Source organism: Bos indicus x Bos taurus, chromosome 4, assembly GCF_003369695.1.
Source record: "Bos indicus x Bos taurus breed Angus x Brahman F1 hybrid chromosome 4, Bos_hybrid_MaternalHap_v2.0, whole genome shotgun sequence".
Classification (NCBI taxonomy): domain Eukaryota; kingdom Metazoa; phylum Chordata; class Mammalia; order Artiodactyla; family Bovidae; genus Bos; species Bos indicus x Bos taurus.
Window position 1 is genome coordinate 63,096,024 of NC_040079.1, and position 22,662 is coordinate 63,118,685.

Consider the following 22,662-nt stretch of genomic DNA (forward strand, 5'->3'; position numbering starts at 1 on the left):
GTTGGTTAGAGCGTGGTGCTAATAACGCCAAGGTTGCGGGTTTGATCCCCCTGCAGGTCAGGGGAACTTTTCCTCCTTACCACTCAAGGTGGTTACACATTTAGGTTTCCCTGATAGCTCAGTTGGTAAAGAATCCGTCTGCAATGCAGGAGACCTTGGTTTGATCCCTGGGTTGGGAAGATCTGCTGAAGAACGGATAGGCTACCGACTCCAGTATTCTTGGGCTTCCTTTGTGGCTCAGCTGGTAAAGAATCTGCCTGCAATGCAGGAAGAATCCACCTGCAATGTGGGAGACCTAGGTTTGATCCCTGGGTTGGGAAGATCCCCTGGAGAAGGGAAAGGCTACCCACTCCAGTATTCTGGCTTGGAGAATTCCATGGACTGTATAGTCCATGGGGTTGCAAAGAGTCGGAGACGACTGAACGACTTTTGCTCATTTTCACCACATACACACATCTTCCTTACCCTCATCTTTCCAATATAATTTGGAGTTACAATTTTACATTTCCAAGACTATGTAAATATGCAGAGGTGACTCCTTGGTATACTATAATTACATTTACTTATTTAAACATTTTTCTGTCCTCTCTGGAGTTTTTTCCTTTCCCTTTGACTTGCATAGATTTCTAGGTACTTCTCTCAACCACCCCTCGTCTTACAAAAGTTTCATCTCCTGTCATTACTGACACATTCAAACACATCCAGCATTTCATCAGCCTCATCTTCTTGGGACATTTCACTCAGCTGATGGTGACATTTATTATGGCTGTTCAGTATCCTCACTTCTAGGTTTTTGGCTTCTTCACTGGTTGTGAATGATGCAGGGGGGCGGGGCGGTAAACTGGATAAGTGAGATGGTACTTGTGTTCAGAATGTTGGGGATTTTCTAGTATTCCATACAAATAGAGGATCTAAAGTGCCTTCTCTGGGATGAAGTATTTTCAGTAGGTGATACACTTAAGTGTTAGTGCCTGTTACTCTAATTTTGTCTTCTCTCTCCTTTTCTTTATAGATATCAACTTCCTTATACACAATTCTGTAAAATACTTAATTAGTGGAGTAATATTTTCTCAAATTTTAGGTAAAGCAGCAATATTTTCTTCCCACATAGCAAAAAATAATGGCATCACTATCCAACCTTGGAAAAATATTGCTGGTGGCATTAAAATTGTTACGATACTTTTGAGAAATAATTTGCCAATATGCAAGATAACAACAAAAATCATCCTTCCCTTGCCTTTGCAATTTTAGTCTTGGATTCCATGTTAAGGAATTAATCTAAAACATGGGAAAAGCTGTATGTGCCAATGGTATTATTTGCATTGGTGAAAAACTGGAAATAATATCATGTCCAGTAATAGCGGAATGGCTAAGTAAATGGTGGGAATATATACTTTGCTTTTTATGTACATGTAAAATATGAAAATACTTACTGTATGGTAACATTAAACAACAACAAACTGAGTAGTCTGTCCAGCACCCTGTGACTATGACTCTGTTAAACATACATGTTGAAAACTGAAACCATCTATTCCATACAGTTTACACGAACATGACCTCCATATTCCAACATTTGCTTGTATAACTTTACTCTTCCAGGAGTCTTTTTGCCGGGTAAATAACTTTATTTTTACAATGTAATTTGTCAATAGACTCATCAAGTTGTCAATAGAAATTATCAACTAACAGTTATGTCCTAAGACTGCTGTTTCTTACCAATCCTCAATAATTATATCGTGATCTGTACCTAGTCTTAAGCCCTGCTCCTTCAAAGATCTACCTTAAACAAAACTCCAGAATTTCAGTAAAATCTGATCTTGCCCTTGCCCTTCTGAGATACTGCCAAAGCTCTGTTGAAGTGACGTTCTCTGTTATTTCAGTGGGCAGTGAACTCAGCCCTGTATTGTCGATAAATCAGGTTGTGATACTTATGTTGGGATACATAATTATATAATTATGTTGGGGAACCAGAACTTAATGTAGGGAAAGTGCAATATGTGCATAGAGAAAAGACAAAAGGAATATGTAAAAATAATAGTTATACTAGGGGACTGTCAAATTTTCAAGTTTTTTAAAATGGTATTATGTAATGAGGACAAGGTTTATTTCAGTTAATAACTAAGAAGACATTCTGGTAGAGCTATCTTTTAATGTGTAAAGATCAAATAAGGGCAAAGCTGTGTAGCTTGTTATTTTCTTTGTTGTATTTTGTAGAACAATCAATATCAATCCAGAGAGAAGACTACTAGAGAAAGAAGCTATTCTTATTGTAATTAAGCTTGTAGAATCGAAACACTTGTGGATTCAGTGGTGATGAAAATGTTCCCCAAATGCTCTAAAATCACTTAATGTTGAGAAATAATCAGGAAGACATTGACAATGACCTTTAAGTGAGTTTTGGTATTGAATGGAACAGAGGCTTTAGCCAGTGGTTTGCTTAGCACTGAGTGACATAAATGTTGTAAACCTAACACAGCATAGATGCAGCTCACAAAATTAAAAGCCAGGCTTTATTAGCAAATTTGGTAGTCCATGGACTTTGCAGTGTTAAATGTATTTCCTGTCATTTCACGAACATCAGGGAGAAAGCAGGCATGCAGATAGTCTGTGCAGCTGGCAAAAGCAGCACTCAACTATTCCTTTTGTACATTTGGCAGTTATTTACACAGCTTCTGTTCAAGTAAGGATATGCTTATGACTGGAATAAAGACAGAAATACCAAGATTAATCAGGTACTTTTATTTAATATTTACCGTTCAGCAGCAACCAACATGAACATCTGGGCTAACAGAATCTCTTGAAATGTTCTGCTCTATAGCTGCTTCAGAAATACACGCACATGATCGACTGCTCATTGCCCCAATTTTTTTTTTTTGTAAAAATGGATTCAAGAGCAAATAACACTGATTTACACTGTGCCCAAGCACTAGTCAAGAAATCTATTAAATTACAGAAGAAAAGGAAATCAGAGCTTTGTTATCTTAAGCATGTCACCTTATTTAAATGGAAGGAAGGCTTTACTTCTTTAAAGCAACAGAAATATGTATCTTCCTATATATATAGATATATATATATACTTAAGGATGTGATTACAAACACAAAGTGTTATCATCAAAAGCAAAAGCTAGTTCAAGACATTTTTAACTGAAAAACTTGAAAGATACAAAGCTAAAATTCATGTTCCTTTTCTCTATTAAGAATACTTTCACTAAACATAAATATTTTAACATATATTAATTTTTCTGACATTCAAAACTGTAGTCAATATGGCAGAATTATTGTTAAAAGCACATATGTACAAATATTCTTTTTCCATACATAAAGTATTTGGCATAATTATAACAATCATACTGCATCCACAACAGTTTGCTTTTATTTTTAATTTTTTACATGTAATGGTATCTCTTATTAAAATTAACCAGTTATGTACAAAAATACTTGAACATTTATTATAGAAAACCTCTATAACCAGTCTCAACAGCATATACCTGCTGAATGGTTTCGAAGGGAATATAAAAAAGTGGTCACTGCCTTCTGGGTAAGCTATCAACAAAAACAAACACAGTTAAACTAAAATGAGCTTCCCAACAAAAGAGGGAAAATATTCAACAGTATGATTTAAAATACAGTTCATATCTATTGTCAGTTGAGTGTTATAAACAGTCAGTAAAGAAAACAAGATACAAAATACATTACTACATACAAGGTGCTTTTCTCTTTTCACACTCCTATGACTGTGGCATTAGCATCCCTATCTAGATCTAAGATGCTATGTCATAATGTTCAAGCTAGAGCAGTCTACAGCCATCCTCCTTCAACAAAAGGATAACAGGATTAGTTCAGAAGACAAGCCCCACTGGTAACAATGGAGTTGTGAGGAATTTATTTTGTGCAGGACTGAAAGTTAATGCCCTTGCCTTTTCAAAGTCCTTTTGCCATTTAATCATGCTAATATATTTTCTCTACTTTTTTTCTTCATTTACTCTATCGATTTAATACTGTCCTGTATTGATTCCTGAATTCTTGTTAATGGGACACATTAATTTGTGCCTACTTAATACACGAACATTTCTTCTTCAATGACAAATTGGGTAGTGGAAATTATCTAAGGAAGCACAAGATTCAAGTAAACATTTCTCCTGGGGTCTTTTGCTTCATCAACCTGATTGGAACTCTGGAAGTAAATTGCACCTTGAAAAGAAATACAGTAGATATCATGGTGTCAGGGTACTAAACGGTGGTTTACCAACCAACTGGTAAAGTAGCTTCTAAAGAATGTAGACAGCAGTCAAGGTCAAAAGCAACCTTAAAGACGTATGTTTCAAGAACAAAACCGCTTCCAGTCCCAATCCTTGCAACTCCTTTAGTGTGTATCTCACTAGCCTGCTTTAACTTTTAATTATGGTGATGTGCATTCATTTGTCTGTTGATAGAAGGAGTCAGAAATCTCACCTTATTTACAGAAGTCTTCTAAAGTAAGGACCACTGCCTCAGGATGTGCACTGACTTAATAAGCTTTCATGAAGTATCAAGTATTCAGTAAAAAGTATACAACATTATCACGCTTCGTATTGTTCGACAATATTTTACTAGTTGAGATTAAACTATGTAAAAAAAAAAGTGAACATAAAAAGATACAAAAGAAGGCTTTATCACTATTTATCACTTTCAAACGAGAAACGGTGTAATGAAATTCAGCCATACTTGGGACATCTGGCGTTGGGGATCAGTAACTTTTAATATTGTGCAACATTCTATTAAGCGAGTTTAAATTCCATTCATCTAAAGACAAATCTGAGTTAAGTTATTAAAGTGCCTACACTAAAGATGTCTTTTCACCATACCTCTTAATGTCTTGTAAACGGCAAAGAATGCGTGGCAGGGAAATAGAAAAGGGACTTATAACTGGGAGACTTTCCGGGGCAGGGGCCTGGGCCGCGGGCCGGGGTCCGTCCTCCTGGTCCCGTTCTCCAGGTGGCCCGACCGCGCCGCCAGGGGCTTGGGGGGCAAGGCGGGCGGCTCGGCGGTGACGGGGATGGAGAGGCTGTGAGGTAGCGGCACGGGGCGCCGCAGAGTCCGCTCGTACACGCTGTACGGCGGCGGCGTCTTGCTCTCCTTGCGCACCGGCTCCTCCGACCCGCCGCCGTAGCCCGGCCCCGACCCCAGCGGCGCCGCAGACGGTTCATTCACCTGATTTTCGAAGCCTGAGGTCTCTGACGTGCTACACCGGCTGAGGGACGAAATCCCACTGCTGTAGCTGCCCGACAGCACGGGGGAGTTGGAGATGAGTCCTGGGGAGTGGTACTCCACGGGAGAGGGGGTGAAGGACTGCACAGAGCCCTGTGCGGAGGGGAAACGGCAGAGTGTCAGCGAAAGGGTGATGAGCTCTGCTGTGTCCCCCATCAAAACCCAGAGTCTGAAGCCTCTCTCCTACACCCTTGGGGAAGGCATGGCAGGCCCTGCCCTGGAGACTTCTGAGCTCCTGCCAGACTCAAAAGCTTAAGCCGCGGGTTGGCAGCCCTCAGGCTATGTAGCCTGAGAGACCAGACGTTTCATCTGCAGTGTTTTTAAAAGCCTCAGTTGTTAATTTTGTAAAATAGGATGGTTTCCCACCAAATGTGCCTTTCTTTAAGCACTGGAAGTTCTGGCAACAGGGGTCACTTTCTCTTTCGGTAGAGAATCTCTTGTTGCTGAGCAGGAGCTGGCCCTTTAGATGGAGCCTGAATCCGCCCGTTACCCACCGTTACCACCACATCACACAGAGGCCTCATTTGTTAACTGTCTCTTCTCACTGGCAGCAAAATCTGCACTTCCCTTTGGGCTTCCCTGGTGGCTCAGAGGGTAAAGAATCTGCCTGCAATGCAGGAGACCTGGGTTCCATCTCCGGGTGGGCAAGATCCCCTGGAGAAGGAAGTGGCAACCCACTCCAGTACTCTTGCCTGGGAAATCCCATGGACAGAGGAGCCTGGCAGGCTACAGTCCATGGAATGACAAAAGAATCAGACGCGGCTGAGTGACACATGCACATTCTCTCTCCCCACTCTTTCTCCCTCTCCCCTAACAGCGCTCTGTGAACAGAGGATTCTACTGGGAGATACTGCATCCTATGTACTCCTTGAGTCCATTCAGAGCCTATTAGCTCATTAAAGTCTGGCAATAACGGAACCTCAATGACTTTGTTCAGCCCAGTGTTTGCTAAACTTATTTCACCACAGACCTTTTGTTTTCCCCCTCCTCATTTATCACATAATGGCCTATAAAACCAAGAAATGTTATCCTAGACTAACTTTACCTCGGTCTCTCTTTTTAAACACGAGAATCCTGGTAGACACAAATCCTTTCATTTATCAGGAGCCTCAGATCAAGAATGGCCAATTAAAAGATCCAAATTCACTGGTGTTTTTTGTTAAAAGTTAGACCTCAAGTGCAAAATAGGGCAGGTAAACTGAGTCTTCTCCACGGGTTAATTCCCTCATTTAATTGCTGAAAAACACTCTTAAAAGAGTTTTCTGCATTCTAAGCACAGCAAGAGAAGGGGACGATGGAGGATGAGATGGTTGGATGGCATCACTGACTTGATGGACATGAGTTTGAGCAAGCTTTGGGAGTTGTAGATGGACAAGGAAGCCTGGTGTGCTGTAGTCCATGGGGTTGCAGAGTCAGACCCAACTGAGTGAACGGAACTGAAGCACAGAAAAGCCAGTAACTTGGTAGCACTACGCCCTCTAATGTCACCTGTAGTTACAACACAATGTTTCATCTTTTCAAAGCCTGATTTGTAGACACTGCTACAAGGCTACCTACGGCCAGCAAGAACACAGGCAGGTCTGTGGAAAAAAGAGTATACACCACTTTGCTAACTATTTGGTGGCTACTTGAATGTTTTCAACTCTTTGATTCTATTATTAAAAAAGAATAATTCCTAATTTTATCTGATTACTAATTTGCAAATCAAGTTTAAAAATGCATATGTGAATCCCATAGCAACATGTGGGGTTCTTTGCTAGTAAGGGGAAATGTAACGATGCGGAAACACCATGTTGCTTTCTTTCCATCACATTAAGATAACAGTCTATGGCTCCCGGGGTGAATACAGTCCCTTGCACTTTACGATTAACAGCTGCATGGCAGTATGACAACCAAACCAGCAGATAATTTGCACCCACTAGCAAATTGTGACATCAGAAATGTCAGCAATGCAAATCACGCTTAAAAAAAATTTTTTTTTTTTGCAATTTTCTCCACTGCAAGGGGGGCGGGGGAGGGGAGGGTTCCTTCCAGAGTCTCAATTTCTACCAGCAACAATCCTGAGTACCACAGATGCACAGGATCACAATCTGCACCTATGTGTTTGCAGAAGCTGATTTCTCTTTTTCTTTTACATTAGTTAGAAATGTCCATCAACAAAAAGGAAACACAGCATGCAAATCCTAAGTCATTCAGGTACAAATCATTCTTTCCGCAGTCGCAGTCACTTCATCTTTAAGCCTCTGGTGTAGCAGCTCTGAACACCTACCTCTGAATGCACCAACAATCCTTGCAGCCAGTCTGATTCAATTTGGATAGAGACTAAATATTATTCTTTACCTTCATGAGGAATTTTGTATGTTTAAGAGATGTTAACTAGCCTATGTCTTCATATTAAATGTCTGACCTTGGTATGGGGAGGGAGGAGGGAGGAGGGTTCAGGATGGGGAACACATGTATACCTGTGGTGGATTCATTTTGATATTTGGCAAAACTAATACAATTATGTTAAGTTTAAAAATTAAATAAAAATTAAAAAAAATAAAATAAAAATAAATGTCTGACCTTTAAAGCTTTCCAGTTTGTTTCCCAGAGATTTTAAAATTCATTTTACTGTCTTGTTTCTCATGATCAAGTATGTATCTCTAATGTAAATGAAAGCCTTGCTAAAATATCTTAAAAGAGAAAAAGTTTGGTTTGGCCTTTTCAAAATGAGTGAGACTGATGAAAAAGGCACTTGAGAATATTTAATAGATCTTGATTATTTTACAATTTAAGTGTTTATTTTTGATGTGCCTTAAACTAAAAGATAAGGCTGAAAATGTCCTAGAAGATACCTAGGGACCATTTCTTTCTCATTCAGTGTATATTCTCACTCTAGTTTGTACATTCTCATTGCCACCATTTGGAGAAAAAGGCTGCTAATCTGAAATGAAACGGCAGACTCCCCAAAGGGAAAGTCTAATGTTGTTTTCTTGCCCATCTTCCTCTCCCCCTTCTATGTTCTCTGCCTGGTCTTTGTAGATGAAAGCACCTCATTGATGTAACGGGAAAAAGTAGCAAGGAGCCAATTTCTAGCTCCCATCTAAACAAGAGCCTGTACCTTCAGTGGAGATCGCCCAGCAGGCGAGGGGGATACTGACGCCGTGTGTCTTGCTGGTGAAGCTGTGAAGAGAGAGAGAGAGAGCATTTCAGTTCAGAAAACCAGATAACTGACTACCTGAAAAAGCCCTCTGTGTGTACAAACCCGTACAGATGATCCAGTGCACAAGGATCGAGGCAAGGGGGAGGGGCGTGGGTGGAGAGTCTAAATGGTGCCCACCCAAAATGGATTCCCCACAAAGGATGGCAGCTCCAAGACATGGGTAATCAGGGAAAAGTCACCAGAGCACACATGATGGTTTAACCAGGTGACTGGTCCAGCGTCCTTTCCACTTCCTCAAAGCCCAGATGCTTCTCTGCCCCTTGGTCTATTTCAAAAGGTGCTTTTACACATGAGGTGCCAGGGAGCAGGCTTTGGGCTGAGCAAGAATGGAAAGACCCAGGTCACCCAGGCAGCTCAGAATAGGTCCCTGGGAATGTACTGACATCAGTCTCCCCTTTCACCACCCCACCCCCCGCAATATTCCTGAAATTGACAGAAAACCCTTGGCCACATCCATATAAAGGGTAAGAAGTTTTCCATTTTTCTCCCAAATGTCTGTACTTGGGACTTCCTTTATCTCTAGGAGGTGATACCCTATGGACGTCATCATTAAGGTAAGAAGAACCCTCTCTTTGTTTCTCCCACCAGATTTTCAAGCCCTACATCTGGGACAAGGCCAGTGTGATGACTGCTCTGTGTGTGCACTTGTGGACCAAATCAAGCTCTCCAAAGCATAACCACATATACTACAGCCAACCGTGACACTGTCAACCCATGAGCGTAAGCCAGATTTCCCAGGTCTGCCTACAGAGTTTTCAGTGGGCTCAGGGGTTGCAGCAGCAACCCTTGTGATGAGCTGCCATCCTCCCAGCTGTCACAGTGGGGTTTGCAGCTCATAAGAAAACTACAGAAAGGCCAAAGGGAAGAGAGACAGTTACAGATCCCGCCAGCAGTGACCACACAGGATGACACGAGGGCAGACCATGACAGCAATCAGTGCAGAAGGGAAGGCAGCACTGCCAGGGTAATCGGGGAGCGCTACGGCCACCTGCGTGCTCTGGGCCTAAGGGACTAGGCAGAGTGGCCGGGCCTGCCCTCAGGGTTGTGCAGATCCATCGTGCGTGCTAGGGTACGCTGTCAGCACATGCCATGTTCCATTGCCAGTTAGTGCTCCTACCCCATCAGTTGTGGGGGTCAAGTATAGCATAAGAGCATGGACGTCTAGAGAAGCACAGCTTGATTGGAAAATGGTATCTTTATTGTCTGGGACCCTCTTCCTCTCAACTTAGGCATTCCCTGACTCCATCACTGTGGACTACCCAGCAGCCCCTGTACCCACTGCATGTTTAGAGTGATATTTCTCCAGAAAAGACCCAAAACAGTTCTATCCCTGTCCTTGCCTACAAGGTAGAATTAGCCTAGGAACCTAAATACCATGAATATTATTGTCCCTTAGAAAACACTTTTCAAGCTTCCAACTTTATGGACACAACCAGGTTTAAACTGGAGGTCGCTTCAATGTACAAACATCATGAATAAAACACCAAGCACTGGGTGGTGAGTTTTAAACTTCCATGGTCACACTGACCTAGCAATGCATATTATCAAGTAAGGCTACAGTTTTTTCTTGTTCTGTTTGAAGATCTCACATGTCTTTCCAAATCTACTGGCAACTTCTAGCTTTGTAAAGTATAAAACAAACTGGGTAGCACAGTTTATTTTAAAAAGAGAGTCATTTTTCTTTCTTCGGTTAAAAAAAAAAAGAAGCTAGAAAGATGTTAAAATGCAGCAAACGAAACATGGATGATCCATCCAGAAAAATCCATGAAAAACACAGCGTCATATTCTCTCATGCCTTTAGGCTAGTTGTATTTGTAAAGCTTCAAAACGACTCTAAATATAGGCGAAGTGTTGAAAAAGCTCTCCCCATCAACAGGATACAGTTAGTAAAGTGCAACAGCCTCTCTTAAAAACTGCCCTCATATGCAGGTCATCTAGCAACGGCTTGTTCAAGAGGAAAGGGGGCCCATTACTGTTATAAACTCAGAAAGGAAGTTTCTTGAGAATAATTTTCAGTGGTTCTCAAAATTTAGAAAGGTTTGGTAAAACACAGATTCTAGAGCTTTGGCCCAGATAATTCTGATTCAGCCGGTCTGCTGCTTAAACCACCTCCCTAGTAGATGCAGAGCCTTGAATGAAGCCTTTGAGAAAGACGACCCTGGAATACAGTCTTGTCTAAGCAGTAGGTGCAAGGTACTGGTTAGTTGTTCTCCACAAGCCTATCCAAATCACAGTTAGTCAATCCTATTCAGGGACAACCTGAAGCTGGGGCATCAGTCCTGCAGAAAGTGGCTGGAGTTAGCAGAGGTTGATAAGAATGAGGTGATTCAAATGAAGGATAGAGAAAATGCTAGTGGTTCAGCAAGGTTAGGGTGCCCCGCCCCAATTCTGAGGATGATACCTAGGAGAAGAATGTTCTACAGTTTAGGAATGGTGCACTCGTCGACTTAGTGTAACAAGAGTTGAGGAAAAAGAGGGGACACCGCAGATGAATTCTGTAGCTACTACTAAGGTTTTTACCTTGGACACACCAAATGCCTACCTTTCTGAGGAATTCAGGTCGGAGTAGTCAATAAAAGTTATTTTTATAAAAATTACTGTTAAATGCTTCAAATACCCACCAGTCTGTGTGGGTCGTGGAGGGACGGGGGGAGAGATAAGCTTCCCACCATCTGCCATGTTCTTGGCTTCCTTCCCACTGTCCAGGCTCCAGCTGCTAGGGGTGGGGTTCACAGCTGGAAGGGAATAACACAGCTAAAATCACATGGTCTACATCACCCTGCAAGCACTCAATCTTAGAAGTCAGAATTATCCAGAATGAAAACATCAGCTGGATTACAAATAATAATAAAGAAACTTCCTAAATGTGAACCCTTTATTTAATTGCCCATCTCACAATTATAGTTGACATTTCATTGGGTGATAGCGTGTCTCTCTTTTTCCCTCAAGCAGTCAGAACTACACATCTTGACAAAAGAGTGTAGAAACTTGAGATTTACAAATGTGTTTAGATGCTGGATAACAGATGGAAGATGTAGTCACTTGACTATTTTAAAACGATTTTTAGTGGAATTTTCTGGGCAAATAGCACCCTAAAAGGGGGAAGGCAGTGGATGCTAATATCTCCAATGCCTGGCAGAATTACTGGCAAGGAATAGCCACACCACACCATCCTGTTGGCCCTTGTTGCTCAAGTCAAACGGCTACAGTGGAGAACGTCCTAAAAAAATAATTTGGAATGCTGACAGTATTATTCCTTTTTTGTAATCTACCTGCTCCACACTTCAGTAAGATGCTGAAATATGGAACAACCCCCTCAGGAACAAGGGCAAGACATACAAGGTTATAAATAGCTGCTCTGAGGGGAGGTTTACAAAATCAAGCCTTTAGAGCGCCAGTCTCTTGCTCACTGAGCAGACACTGCCACCTGGTGGACATAGCCAGAATTTCAACATTTTATGATTATATTACCACTTTAATTGGATGGAACCACCACTCGTAAAAAACATTTCTTCTCGTCCTTTAAAAGGTGCTTTGTGGGTTTTCTTTGGTAGAAGAGGTGAGAAAATGATCACAATTCTAAGTTATCCAGACAAAGATCAATATTTTACTTGTAGCTGTAAAGCAAAATGTGTGTTTTAAAGTAATTTAGGCTACAGTCTTGCTGACTCCTATCTCCCGAGGAAAGTTTTAATGTATTGGTGTACTCAAATGACAGTGCAGTCGAGATCTTAATGGGGACAATTAAAATGCACTTTACAGGGATATGTCATTAGTGACTGTTAATTTGCTGGCTTGGGGACTGCTCTGATTTTTGAGGCTGACTCTGGAAGGTGAACGAGTGCCTTGCTGTTAGCCCTCATCCCCCTAGCTGAGGAAGTCACATTTAATCCACTCTTCTTCCTCGGCTGTGTTGCACAGACCCATGCTAATTGGCTATTAACTGCGATGCATATGTTGGTTTCTCATTTTTCATGTGACCTTGAGGCAGGGCACACTCCATTATGCACTGGATTGCAAATTTTCAATAGCATCTGAGTCACCCACAAGCAACAGATGAGCTGACTGAATGAGCTTGGTAAGGCAGACACAAAGTGGGACCGAGGATCCATCTGGGAAGGTGCTTACTTTCCTTGTGTTGAACAAGTAGCCTAATTGGCCACTTTGTTTCAGGTAGCACAGGGATTGCCTCCCTGACTCACTGAATGACACCAAAAGTCATTAAACAGGAGTCCCTACCTTGCTCAGATTCTGCTGTTAAATCCTACAAGAAAACAGTTTGTGAAGAATGTATTAGAAATAACTATCTTCCATCTATCCCCTAAAGACAAGATCAGTCCTGATCATTAAAGGTCTGCACATCTGCCTTCCACAGGGACACACGGGCGGCTGGAGGAAATGAAGCCAGAACACACTGTTACACTTTCCACGACTGCCGAAGATGCTGGCTTCATACCCACCTTTCTCAGGAGCAGAAAGATTGGGGTCACTGCGTGGCAAGGCTCCATCTCCAATGTGATTAAACAGGAGCCTCTGGAAAGGTACAAGAATCTATTTTTATGGTGCAAGATACTGACAGGTGAGATCTAGAAAACGAGATGATTATTTTATAACTGAATGGTGTATGCTAGTGCTCAGTTGTGTCCGACTCTCTGCGACCCTCTGGACCCATCAGGCTCTTCTGTTCATGGAATTTTCCAGGCAAGAATGCTGGAGTGTGTTACCATTCCCTACTCCAGGGAGTCTTCCCAACCCAGGGATCTAACCCACAGCTCTTGTGTCTCCTGCATTGGCAGGTGGGTTCTTTACTTCTAGTGACACCTGGGAAGCCCTTACTGAACCTTTTGTTTTTAAAAAATGTTTCATATGCCAAAATAAGCCATATAAAACATTACTGGCTTAACATTGTTGATGATTGGCTTATCATTACTGAATTATTGTTCAATAATGACTCAATTATATTTAAGGGAATAAAAGGAGAAGACCCTTAGGTTTTAAACAGTGTTTCTAAATGGTGCTTTAAAAGTCTATGCTGAAAAAAAAAAAAATAAAAGTCTATGCTGCTAAGTCACTTTAGTCGTGTCCGACTCTGTGAGACCCCATAGATGGCAGACCACCAGGCTCCCCCGTCCCTGGGATTCTCCAGGCAAGAACACTGGAGTGGGTTGCCATTTCCTTCTCCAGTGCATGAAAGTGAAAAGTGAAAGGGAAGTCGCTCAGTCTTGTCCAACTCTTAGCGACCCCATGGTCTGCAGCCTACCAGGCTCCTCCATCCATGGGATTTTCCAGGCAAGAGTACTGGAGTGGGATGCCATTGCCTTCTCCATTAAAAGTCTATACAGAATTTCAAATATTGGGTTGGCCAAAAAGTTCATTTGGGTTTTTCCATACCATCCTCAAATGAACTTTTTGGCCAACCCAATATAACTGGCAAATAAATTTTTGTAACAAAATATGGAAAAAATAAACAGTAAGTAGCAGTTAAGCTACAGTGCTCTTTATAAATACAAATGCTAGACTGGCAATATAAAATGTAAGTAAGAAAGAAGAAATATTAGCTCAAAAAATCTCTAGTCAATGAACTTTACATTTTAAATCCTAGATTAGGTTAAAACATATGAAATGGTTAGTATGTTGCAATTTTTAACCCACAAAAATGCCAGTTTTACATAGTTCTACCTAATATATTAAACAAAAGGCACCAAGTCCTCAAAAGTAGATACACCAGAGGAATGTGTATTATGGAAATTTTGGCAACACACACTTCTTCAAATTTTACCAAAAGCAGAAAATTTGAAAGGCTAATCAGGAGGTCTTTCAGAGTCCCCCACGCTGGTGACCTGCTCTCCAGGAGCAGAGGAAACAAACTGAAAGTCGTGACAAGGGGAGATTAAACCAGTCAGGTGGTTCAGGAAAATGCACTCGGGTACAGTTTCTGCAACATGTCAGTGCTGTGTGGATGGGGTATCCTGGAACTTTTGGGAAGATCACACAATCAGCAGAGAGAAACCAATCCAGACAAATCCCCCTCATTCTCATCCATTTTCAGATGCAACTGCAGCCTTCTGCCAGGATGGTGTGGAAAAACAGAAAATGAGCTGGAGGATAAATAACGATTATTCTCTGCTCCTGAGTTATCCACAAATAATCGATAAAATGCAGGGCTCCGTAGGAATCTTTACCTTTGAAACCCCGCCTCAAAGTGCTTAAAGGGCCGAGAGGGTCAAAACGTTGGCCCTGTAGTCACTGAGGCTGAGAGGATCACTGCAGAGCAGGTCTGAGTGGGGTGGAGAGGGCTGTGGGGAGGCCCCAGGGTTTAGCCACTCCCTCCTCAGTGCATTTAAGAATAGCAGAGGCAAAAAGACACCCTCTTCACTCTTGGATACCTCGGTAAGCAATCCGTGGCAGCCATGCTTCTCCTCAAGGATCTTTGGCTAATGTAAGAAGTTCCTTCAAATTTCTGCTACAGACACATGCAAGCAGACCCAGGTGGTGCCAGTGGTAAAGAACCTGCCTGCCAATGCAGGAGGCATAAGAGATATGGGTTCAAACCCTGGGTTGGGAAGATCCCCTGGAGGAGGGCATGGTAACCCACTCCAGTATTCTTGCCTAGAGAATCCCACAGACAGAGGAGCCTGGTGGGCTCCTGTCCATGGGATCACAAAGAATCAGACATGACTGAAGCGACCTAACATGAAGTACAAGGAGTTCCTCCAAATTTCTGCTACAGACACATGCAAACAGACACCCCGCCCCTAACTCATTCACCCATGACCTCTCTTAATGTTCAAGTGGCAGCAACACAATAGATCAAAGTGGGAAAAATCATTTCCCAATTCTCTCTCAGCTTTACTGCTCAGGCAACCTCCAGGTATCCACATCAGATTCGACAGTTCACACAGAAATTCCTAACAACAGGCCTGGGGCCGAGGTGGACTTCACCCAGCTGGACTTGTCAACACGGCCCATCTGGTGGTCTCTGGCAGCTACCATGACTTTCTGCAGCCCTATAAGTAACATCCAGACTTTTCCTTGTTTCCTAGAATTTCCATCCCACAAACACTACCTGAGAAGGTTCCACAGGTGTCGGATAGATGGCACTGCATGGCCGCTCTCTTGGGGACAGGCAAGAGTTTTCTCTGGAATGTTTGTGTTTGTCGGACAACAAAGGAGAAGCTGGGAAGAGATGGAAAGAGAGGCTTGTCAGGGTGGTGGTGAGCTGGGACCATTTGGAGGAGAAAGCCTGAGCCTGCGGGAGGCTGGAAGGTCCTCTGGGCACCCTCAGTCACCCCACACCTTGGCACTGACCTCTGGCACTCGAGGGAGCAGAACTTGTCACATTAGGTGAGGCGGAGTGAGTAGAACTCAAGCTTGAGGTAGATGGACTTGGCTGGAAAACACAAGAGCTGTTATCAGACAGGGCTTAAAGGCTGCAGACTAAACTGACACATTTGAAACAAAATCATTTTTTTTTTTTCCCAAAGTAGCAAAAAAAAAAAAAAGCCCATTAAGAATTATGGAAAAGTCTCACTAACTCAGACCAATAAGGATGCCTGTCTGAATTAATTTTAAAAACTGAGATTTTTTGACACCTGCCAAAGGAATGCCTTTGTGTTCAATTCAGCTCCATACAGCCTACGACTAAAGACCAGTCAGCAGCGGCTCCCTGACTACAGCACGAGCAGAAAGGCTCCCAGCCTCCAGCAGGTAAACAGGTGAGTGCCTCTAAACGGCAGAGAACACGCCTGTGCCTTTTCTCCAACGTCGTATGTTCAAAGTGTGAATTTGGCAATATGTATTATGCCCCCTTTCCAAAGACAGAGGTGAGGAAAATTTCAGCTGAGTCTTACCTAGTGATTATCAATGTCCTGTTAGCTGTATCTAAACACAAATTTTTGTTGCAAGAGTTACACTGACACTTAAATCCCTAAAAACCTCTATTTTTCTTTAGTAAACAGGTATATGTTGAAAATTTCCCATGATAAAAAACTAAGTAGAGAAATCTTAGAATGGGCCCCTAAACCATATCTTCTTAAGGAAAAGAACAAAACACTTAGCAACGCTAAGAGGAAGCTGGTCGGTGGTGACAAGCTCCAGGACACCCGACTGAAGACCTGACTCAGAGGCAGAGCTCCAAGTTCCCCTCGTAGGGCCTGGCCGGGCTTGCCCACCGCTGGCTCAGGTCTTCCTAGAGTGGCCGGGGCAGCTTTGAGAGAATCAGCTTTGCAGACTCCAGGGACCAATAAAGCAATACAGGTGTGTAAAGGTTTGTCCTTAGGTCAAATTCTCGCTCGTAGGTCTGTTCCTAAGCACAGCAGAGTGAATGGAAACACTCATGATTGAGACAGAAAGGGAATAAACAGGACCAGACAAAAAGAAAACAGCTGATCAAGTACCTGCATGTTAAAGACTTCATCAGAGCTTTCTGATTGCCCTGTAATATTGCTTACTTCAGCAGACGCTTGTGAGGACAGTGAGGAGGAAGAGTATCGGTTGACAGCTGGGTAGCTTAATGGGCTGTTTTCAGGGAGAAAAAGAAATGGTCGTTAACTCAGTCTCTACATTGCACTTTATCACATGCTGGCATGGTATAAAAACCAAAGGGAAAAAAAATATATACATCCCATTTTGTCGCCTCCCATTTGCCTCAGTGTGATCAAACGTCTGAGTTTATTTCTCATGCTGTTGCTGTTTCACCAGTGGCAGATGTCTGCAGCTGCCTCTAGGGTTACTTATTTCATTAAGAAACCGCGTATTTGACAAATTGTGCCATAAAGAACGAGAGAATCATTCCGGATCATCTTGTGGGAATGCTAAATTGTCAGATAATTCAGAATATGACTTACCTGCGTCGAGGAATTACCCTGGTACCATCTGGGCTCATGGAAGCAGGTGCTGAGTTTCTACACACACGAGGGCTTCCATTAGGAAAATGGACTGGACTGGCTTGTATACAAGCAGAGAATTCCTAAACAGGTAGTAAAGAAAATATTTCAGAATTGTAATGGTAAGGGCACAATCACTCAAGAGGTGCTGTGCTATACTAGTGCATTCTGATGGTCATAAAGCCTTTATACAGGCGCTTAGGAATGTAAGTCATTAAGCCTTCCCTCATTTACTTTTTTGTTTTCATGAAAGTTAAGTGTGGCAAACCGAAGTTAATGCAATTTTAATATTTGAGGGCTCTCTGGTAAAATTTTGGTGCAGTTTGGCAGACACACCAAAAGATGTCACTATTGTATACTTCATGGTCCCTCTAACAAAAAGCAGATGGTAGAAGTCAGACTGCCCCCTGGTGGACCCTTTGTGTACACACCTGGATCCCCAAGCTGGACTTCATCACAAAGAACTGGTCGACCAGCTTCTTGTGAAGGGGTCTCATATCCTGAGGCACAAACTTCTCGTGCACAGCCAAGCCAAATTCCAAAATCTGTGCCTTGAGAGTAATAGAAGGAAAAAAATCCGCATCAGTGAGTACCACCTTAAGTGCCTGCTGGGGATTGAAGCATGGTGCCCTGCATTTTGCATACATTACTGTTAACCTCCCCATCTGACAAGATAGGAGCAATCCTTAGTTTACTGCGGAGGACACTGAGGATCAGAAAATTCTGCATGCGCAGATGTAGCAAATGGACTTGTGGACACAGTTGGGGCAGGAAAGGATGGGATGAGTTGAGAGGGTAGCATTGACATACATTATAATGCCCTGTGTAAACAGCTAGCTAGTGGGGAGTGCTCTATAACACAGGGAGCTCAGCTCAGTGCTCTGTAATGACCTAGATGGCTGGGAGGGAGAATCAAGAGGGAGGGGACATATGTGCACATATGGCAGATTCACGCTGCTGTAACTAACAACACTGTAAAGCAATTATACATAATTTTAAAAAAGAAAAAAGAAAAATTTTCATGTACTAAAGGACAAATGGGAATCTGAATTTAAGTCTGATTCCAAAGACTTAACTGTCCTACTACCCCAAGTTTCTTTCCCATGTATTTTCAATCCATAACAACAACCATATTAAACAGTTAAGTGCCCCTTTGGCCCCTTCCTGCACTTCTCAGGAGGGGACAAGGGATGGGGGCTCCCTGTTAGGAGGGTCAGGTGGCTCTCCCCCTGGTGATAAAGAACCCGCCTGCCAATGCAGGAGATGTAAGAGACACAGGTTCAATCCCTGGGTCGGGACGATCCCCCGGAGGAGGGCACGGCAATCCACTCCAGTATTCTTGCCTGGAGAATCCTATGGACAGAGGAGCCAGTCAGACATGACTGAAGTGACTTAGCACGCACCACGTGGCACTCCCCAAGGGACCTCTTTTCTGGATGGCACTCTCGGCCATGTTCCCCTTCTCTCTCCCATGGGTTCCTCTGTCCCTACCCCTCCCTCCCTCAGATTTTCAGAACCTGTCAGGGAGGAAGGAACAAATGAGAGGGTATTCTGTAACAGTTGCTATGCTGCTTGTTTTTGTTAAAAATATTATTCTTGTTCACTTATTATAATGCAAAAAAGAACAGTTCCTATTTTCAAAAAAGGTTTCCTGCTCTGAGAACCTAAACTGAGATGAATGTAAACATTCACATTTCCTTTGTACAGCTAGGTCAAAAGTGCTTAATTCCTTTGATGGGAGTAGCGGACATCCTTCACATTTAAAAAAATGCCCCATGCTATAGTGGTCAAAAGGACACATTTCAGAGGCTGAGAGGAAAACAAATCACACATCACTACTAGATGGTCTTTTATCTTTACAGCCCATGATGGTTCAAGTTTGAAAGCTTCAGGGCAGACATGAGTGGCCCGGTGTGGGTGAGAGCATCCAGTACCTTCCTAAGGGTCAGAATTGTGGCAACTTTGACTGTAATATTTGCATAAAGATAAAAACACCTTGAAATAAATGTCAAGTGAAGTATGTCTGAGGCACAAAGGGCAAGCCCGGTCTCTGTGGGGAGGGAGGAGGGATGGATTTGAGTCTAAGGGCAGGGCCCTTGGTCCTCTGCCTCTTGGACACTGGCTGCGAAGGGCCCGGCCTTTTGTCCAGGTAACGCTGCAGGTTGGATTCTCCTGGAGGTAGGCTTCGGCATGGACGTTGGGATGTTTGTTGGGGAGTATCCCTGGGATCACTGCCTGTAGGAGGGAGGGGCAGAGAGGGACTTGACCAAAAAGGAAACTGAACCTGCATGGCATCCTGAAAGCCTCTGCCGACCCCAAGGCAGCTCTGGATCTTGAATGATCTGTCACAGTTGCGCTGTGTGTGCAACTGGCCAGGCTGGGCCTCTCCTTCCCGGTTACTGGATGCAGGTCATCCAGGAAGGTAGGGATATTAGGCTAGGTGACACTCTGCAGCAGAGGCAATGCTGGAGGATCTGAGAGGCCAAGGTGTCTTCCAGCAGGTGGGGCTACAGGTCCTTTCTGGAAGGAGCCCTGGGGCTGTGTACCTCCGAGTCTACTAGACAGATCTCTGAACCACTTCCCAGAGGACCATCCCTCTCCAGCCCTCCCAGCTTCCTACAGTCCTGCAAAGACATGTAACTCGCCCAAGGTCACAAGGCTATAACGTGCACGGCTTGATAGGATCTAATGCTTCCTAGGCCACAGCTCTTTCCACAGGGTCCCATGATGCAGACAAAACAAAGCTTCCTCAATCTTTTTCTTGAGAGACTTCTTCAGTCAGTTCAGTCACTCAGTTGTGTCTGACTCTTTGTGACCCCATGAACTGCAGGACGCCAGGCCTCCCTGTCCATCACCAACTCCCGGAGCCTACTCAAACTCATGTCCATTGAGTTGGTGATGCCATCCAATCATCTCATCCTTTGTCGTCCCCTTCTCCTCCTGCCTTTAATCTTTCCCAGCATCAGGGTCTTTTCAAATGAGTCAGCTCTTCGCACTAGGTGGCCAAAGTTTTAGAGTTTCAGCTTCAACATCAGTCCTTCCAATGAACACTCAGGACTGATCTCCTTTAGGATGGACTGGTTGGATCTCCTTGCAGTCCAAGGGACTCTCAAGAGTCTTCTTCAATACCACAGTTCAAAAGCATCAATTCTTCGGTGCTCAGCTTTCTTTATAATCCAACTCTCACATCCATACATGACTACTGGAAAACCATAGCTTTGACTAGATGGACCTATGTCAGCAAAGTAATGTCTCTGCTTTTTAATATGCTGTCTAGGTCGGTCATAGCTTTTCTTCCAAGGAGTAAACGTCTTTTCATTTCATGGCTGGAGTCACCATCTGCAGTGATTTTGGAGCCCAAGAAAATAAAGTCTGCCACTATTTCCATTGTTTCCCCATCTATTTGCCATGAAGTGATGGGACCAGATGCCGTGATCTTTGTTTTTTGAATGTTGAGCTTTAAGCTGACTTTTTCACTCTCCTCTTTCACTTTCATCAAGAGGCTCTTTAATTCTTCTTCACTTTCTGCCATAAGGGTGGTGTCATCTGCATATCTGAGGTTATTGATATTTCTCCCAGCAATCTTGATTCCAGCTTGTGCTTCATCCAGCCTGGCATTTCTCATGATGTACTCTGCATATAAGTTAAATAAGCAAGGTGACAATATACAACCTTGACTTACCACTTTTCCTATTTGGAACCAGTCTGTTCCATGTCCAGTTCTAACTGTTGCTTCTTCACCTGCATACAGATTTCTCAAGAGGCAGATCAGGTGGTCTGATATTCTGATCTGTTCAAAAATTTTTCCACAGTTTGTTGTGATCCACATAGTCAAAGGCTTTGGCATGGTCAATAAAGCAGAAGTAGATGTTTTTCTGGATCAGATCACTCAGTCGTGTCTGACTCTTTGCGACCCCATGAATTGCAGCACGCCAGGCCTCCCTGTCCATCACCAACTCCTGGAGTTCACTGAGATTCACGTCCATCGAGTCAGTGATGCCATCCAGCCATCTCATCCTCTGTCATCCCCTTCTCCTCCTGTCCCCAATCCCTCCAAGTATCAGAGTCTTTTCCAATGAGTCAACTCTTCGCATGAGGTGGCCAAAGTACCGGAGTTTCAGCTTTAGCATCATTCCTTCCAAAGAAAGCATCATCCCAGGGCTGATCTCCTTCAGAATGGACTGGTTGGATCTCCTTGCAGTCCCAGGGACTTTCAAGAGTCTTCTCCAACACCACAGTTCAAAAGCATCAATTCTTCGGCTTTTTCTGGAACTCTTTGGCTTCTTCGATAATCCAACGGATGTTGGCAATTTGATCTCTGGTTCCTCTGCCTTTTCTAAATCCAGCTTGAACATCTGGAAGTTCACATTCATGTATTGTTGAAGCCTGGCTTGGAGAATTTTGAGCATTACTTTACTAACGTGTGAGATGAGTGCAATTGTGCGGTAGTTTGAGCATTCTTTGGCATTGCCTTTCTTAGGGATTGGAATGAAAACTGATATTTTCCAGTCCTGTGGCCACTGCTGAGTTTTCCAAATTTGCTGGAATATTGAGAGGCTTTCTAACCCTTTTGATTTTAACTCGAGGGAAAGAGTTCAGTCAGACTGAATACAGCAGGTAAGAATCCTGGGGTGAGACAAACCACTCACAAGAGAATTAAAAATCAACAAAGGCTAAAGGCATTCCATAATCCTAAGTACTTGATGACCTAAGATGCTCACTTCATTTCAAGCATCTACATCAACCCTAGGGCCACAGTGAGAATTTAACTTTTCCTCTATTTCCTTGCAGGTCAGCTTCAAGTAATCCCTCTTTTCCAGAAGCTGTCCAACTGACTCTTCCACCCACGGTCCTGGTCCACGGCCACTTCTCTCCCTTTAGTATCAATTTTGTGGACTAAGCCTACAGAGCATAAAATATGGACTAAAACCAGATACAGCCTCATCATTTCCTAGTCCATGCTTTATTAATTTGGCATTATCAAATGGAAAGAGATGCTTCTGTCACATTTTATCATATGTATTCCATTTTTCATAGATATAAAATGTTTCCTATTCATTTCCTATTGAACCCAGCCTCTCCACCATAATATCTCCCATAATGTATCTCATATTTGAAAATGGTTTTCAAACCATTTTCAGGCCAGGAGCTATCAACAGGGGAAGAGAAAGCAACAGATTATTCACCCTAGTTCTTCGTATTTGATGGAACCAAAGAAATAAAAGCCAACGTGCCTCTGTAGAATTGAAGATGATGAGATTGTATCTAGTTCTGTCTACGTCATATGATCTACAGGCTTTGTCTACACAGCGTGATACTGTTTTA

At 43.0% G+C, this 22,662-nt stretch overlaps 1 protein-coding gene across 3 annotated transcripts in view; it reads right to left on the bottom strand.

Annotated features, from left to right (window-relative positions):
• Positions 1–2,718: 2,718 nt before the first annotated feature.
• Positions 2,719–22,662, bottom strand: part of DOCK4 (dedicator of cytokinesis 4) — a 477,735-nt gene continuing 457,791 nt past the window's right edge. For 2 of the 3 annotated variants that reach the window (XM_027539555.1, XM_027539556.1), the window contains 9 exons: positions 17,769–17,888; positions 17,299–17,420; positions 16,849–16,969; positions 15,761–15,842; positions 15,519–15,628; positions 12,913–12,985; positions 11,074–11,187; positions 8,351–8,412; positions 2,719–5,340 (listed from right to left, as the gene is read on the bottom strand). In XM_027539555.1, coding sequence (XP_027395356.1) covers positions 4,900–5,340; positions 8,351–8,412; positions 11,074–11,187; positions 12,913–12,985; positions 15,519–15,628; positions 15,761–15,842; positions 16,849–16,969; positions 17,299–17,420; positions 17,769–17,888 — 1,245 coding nt within the window. In that variant the 3' untranslated portion in view covers positions 2,719–4,899. The remainder of the gene's footprint in view (positions 5,341–8,350; positions 8,413–11,073; positions 11,188–12,912; positions 12,986–15,518; positions 15,629–15,760; positions 15,843–16,848; positions 16,970–17,298; positions 17,421–17,768; positions 17,889–22,662) is intronic. The other variant, XM_027539557.1, reaches the window with a different exon arrangement.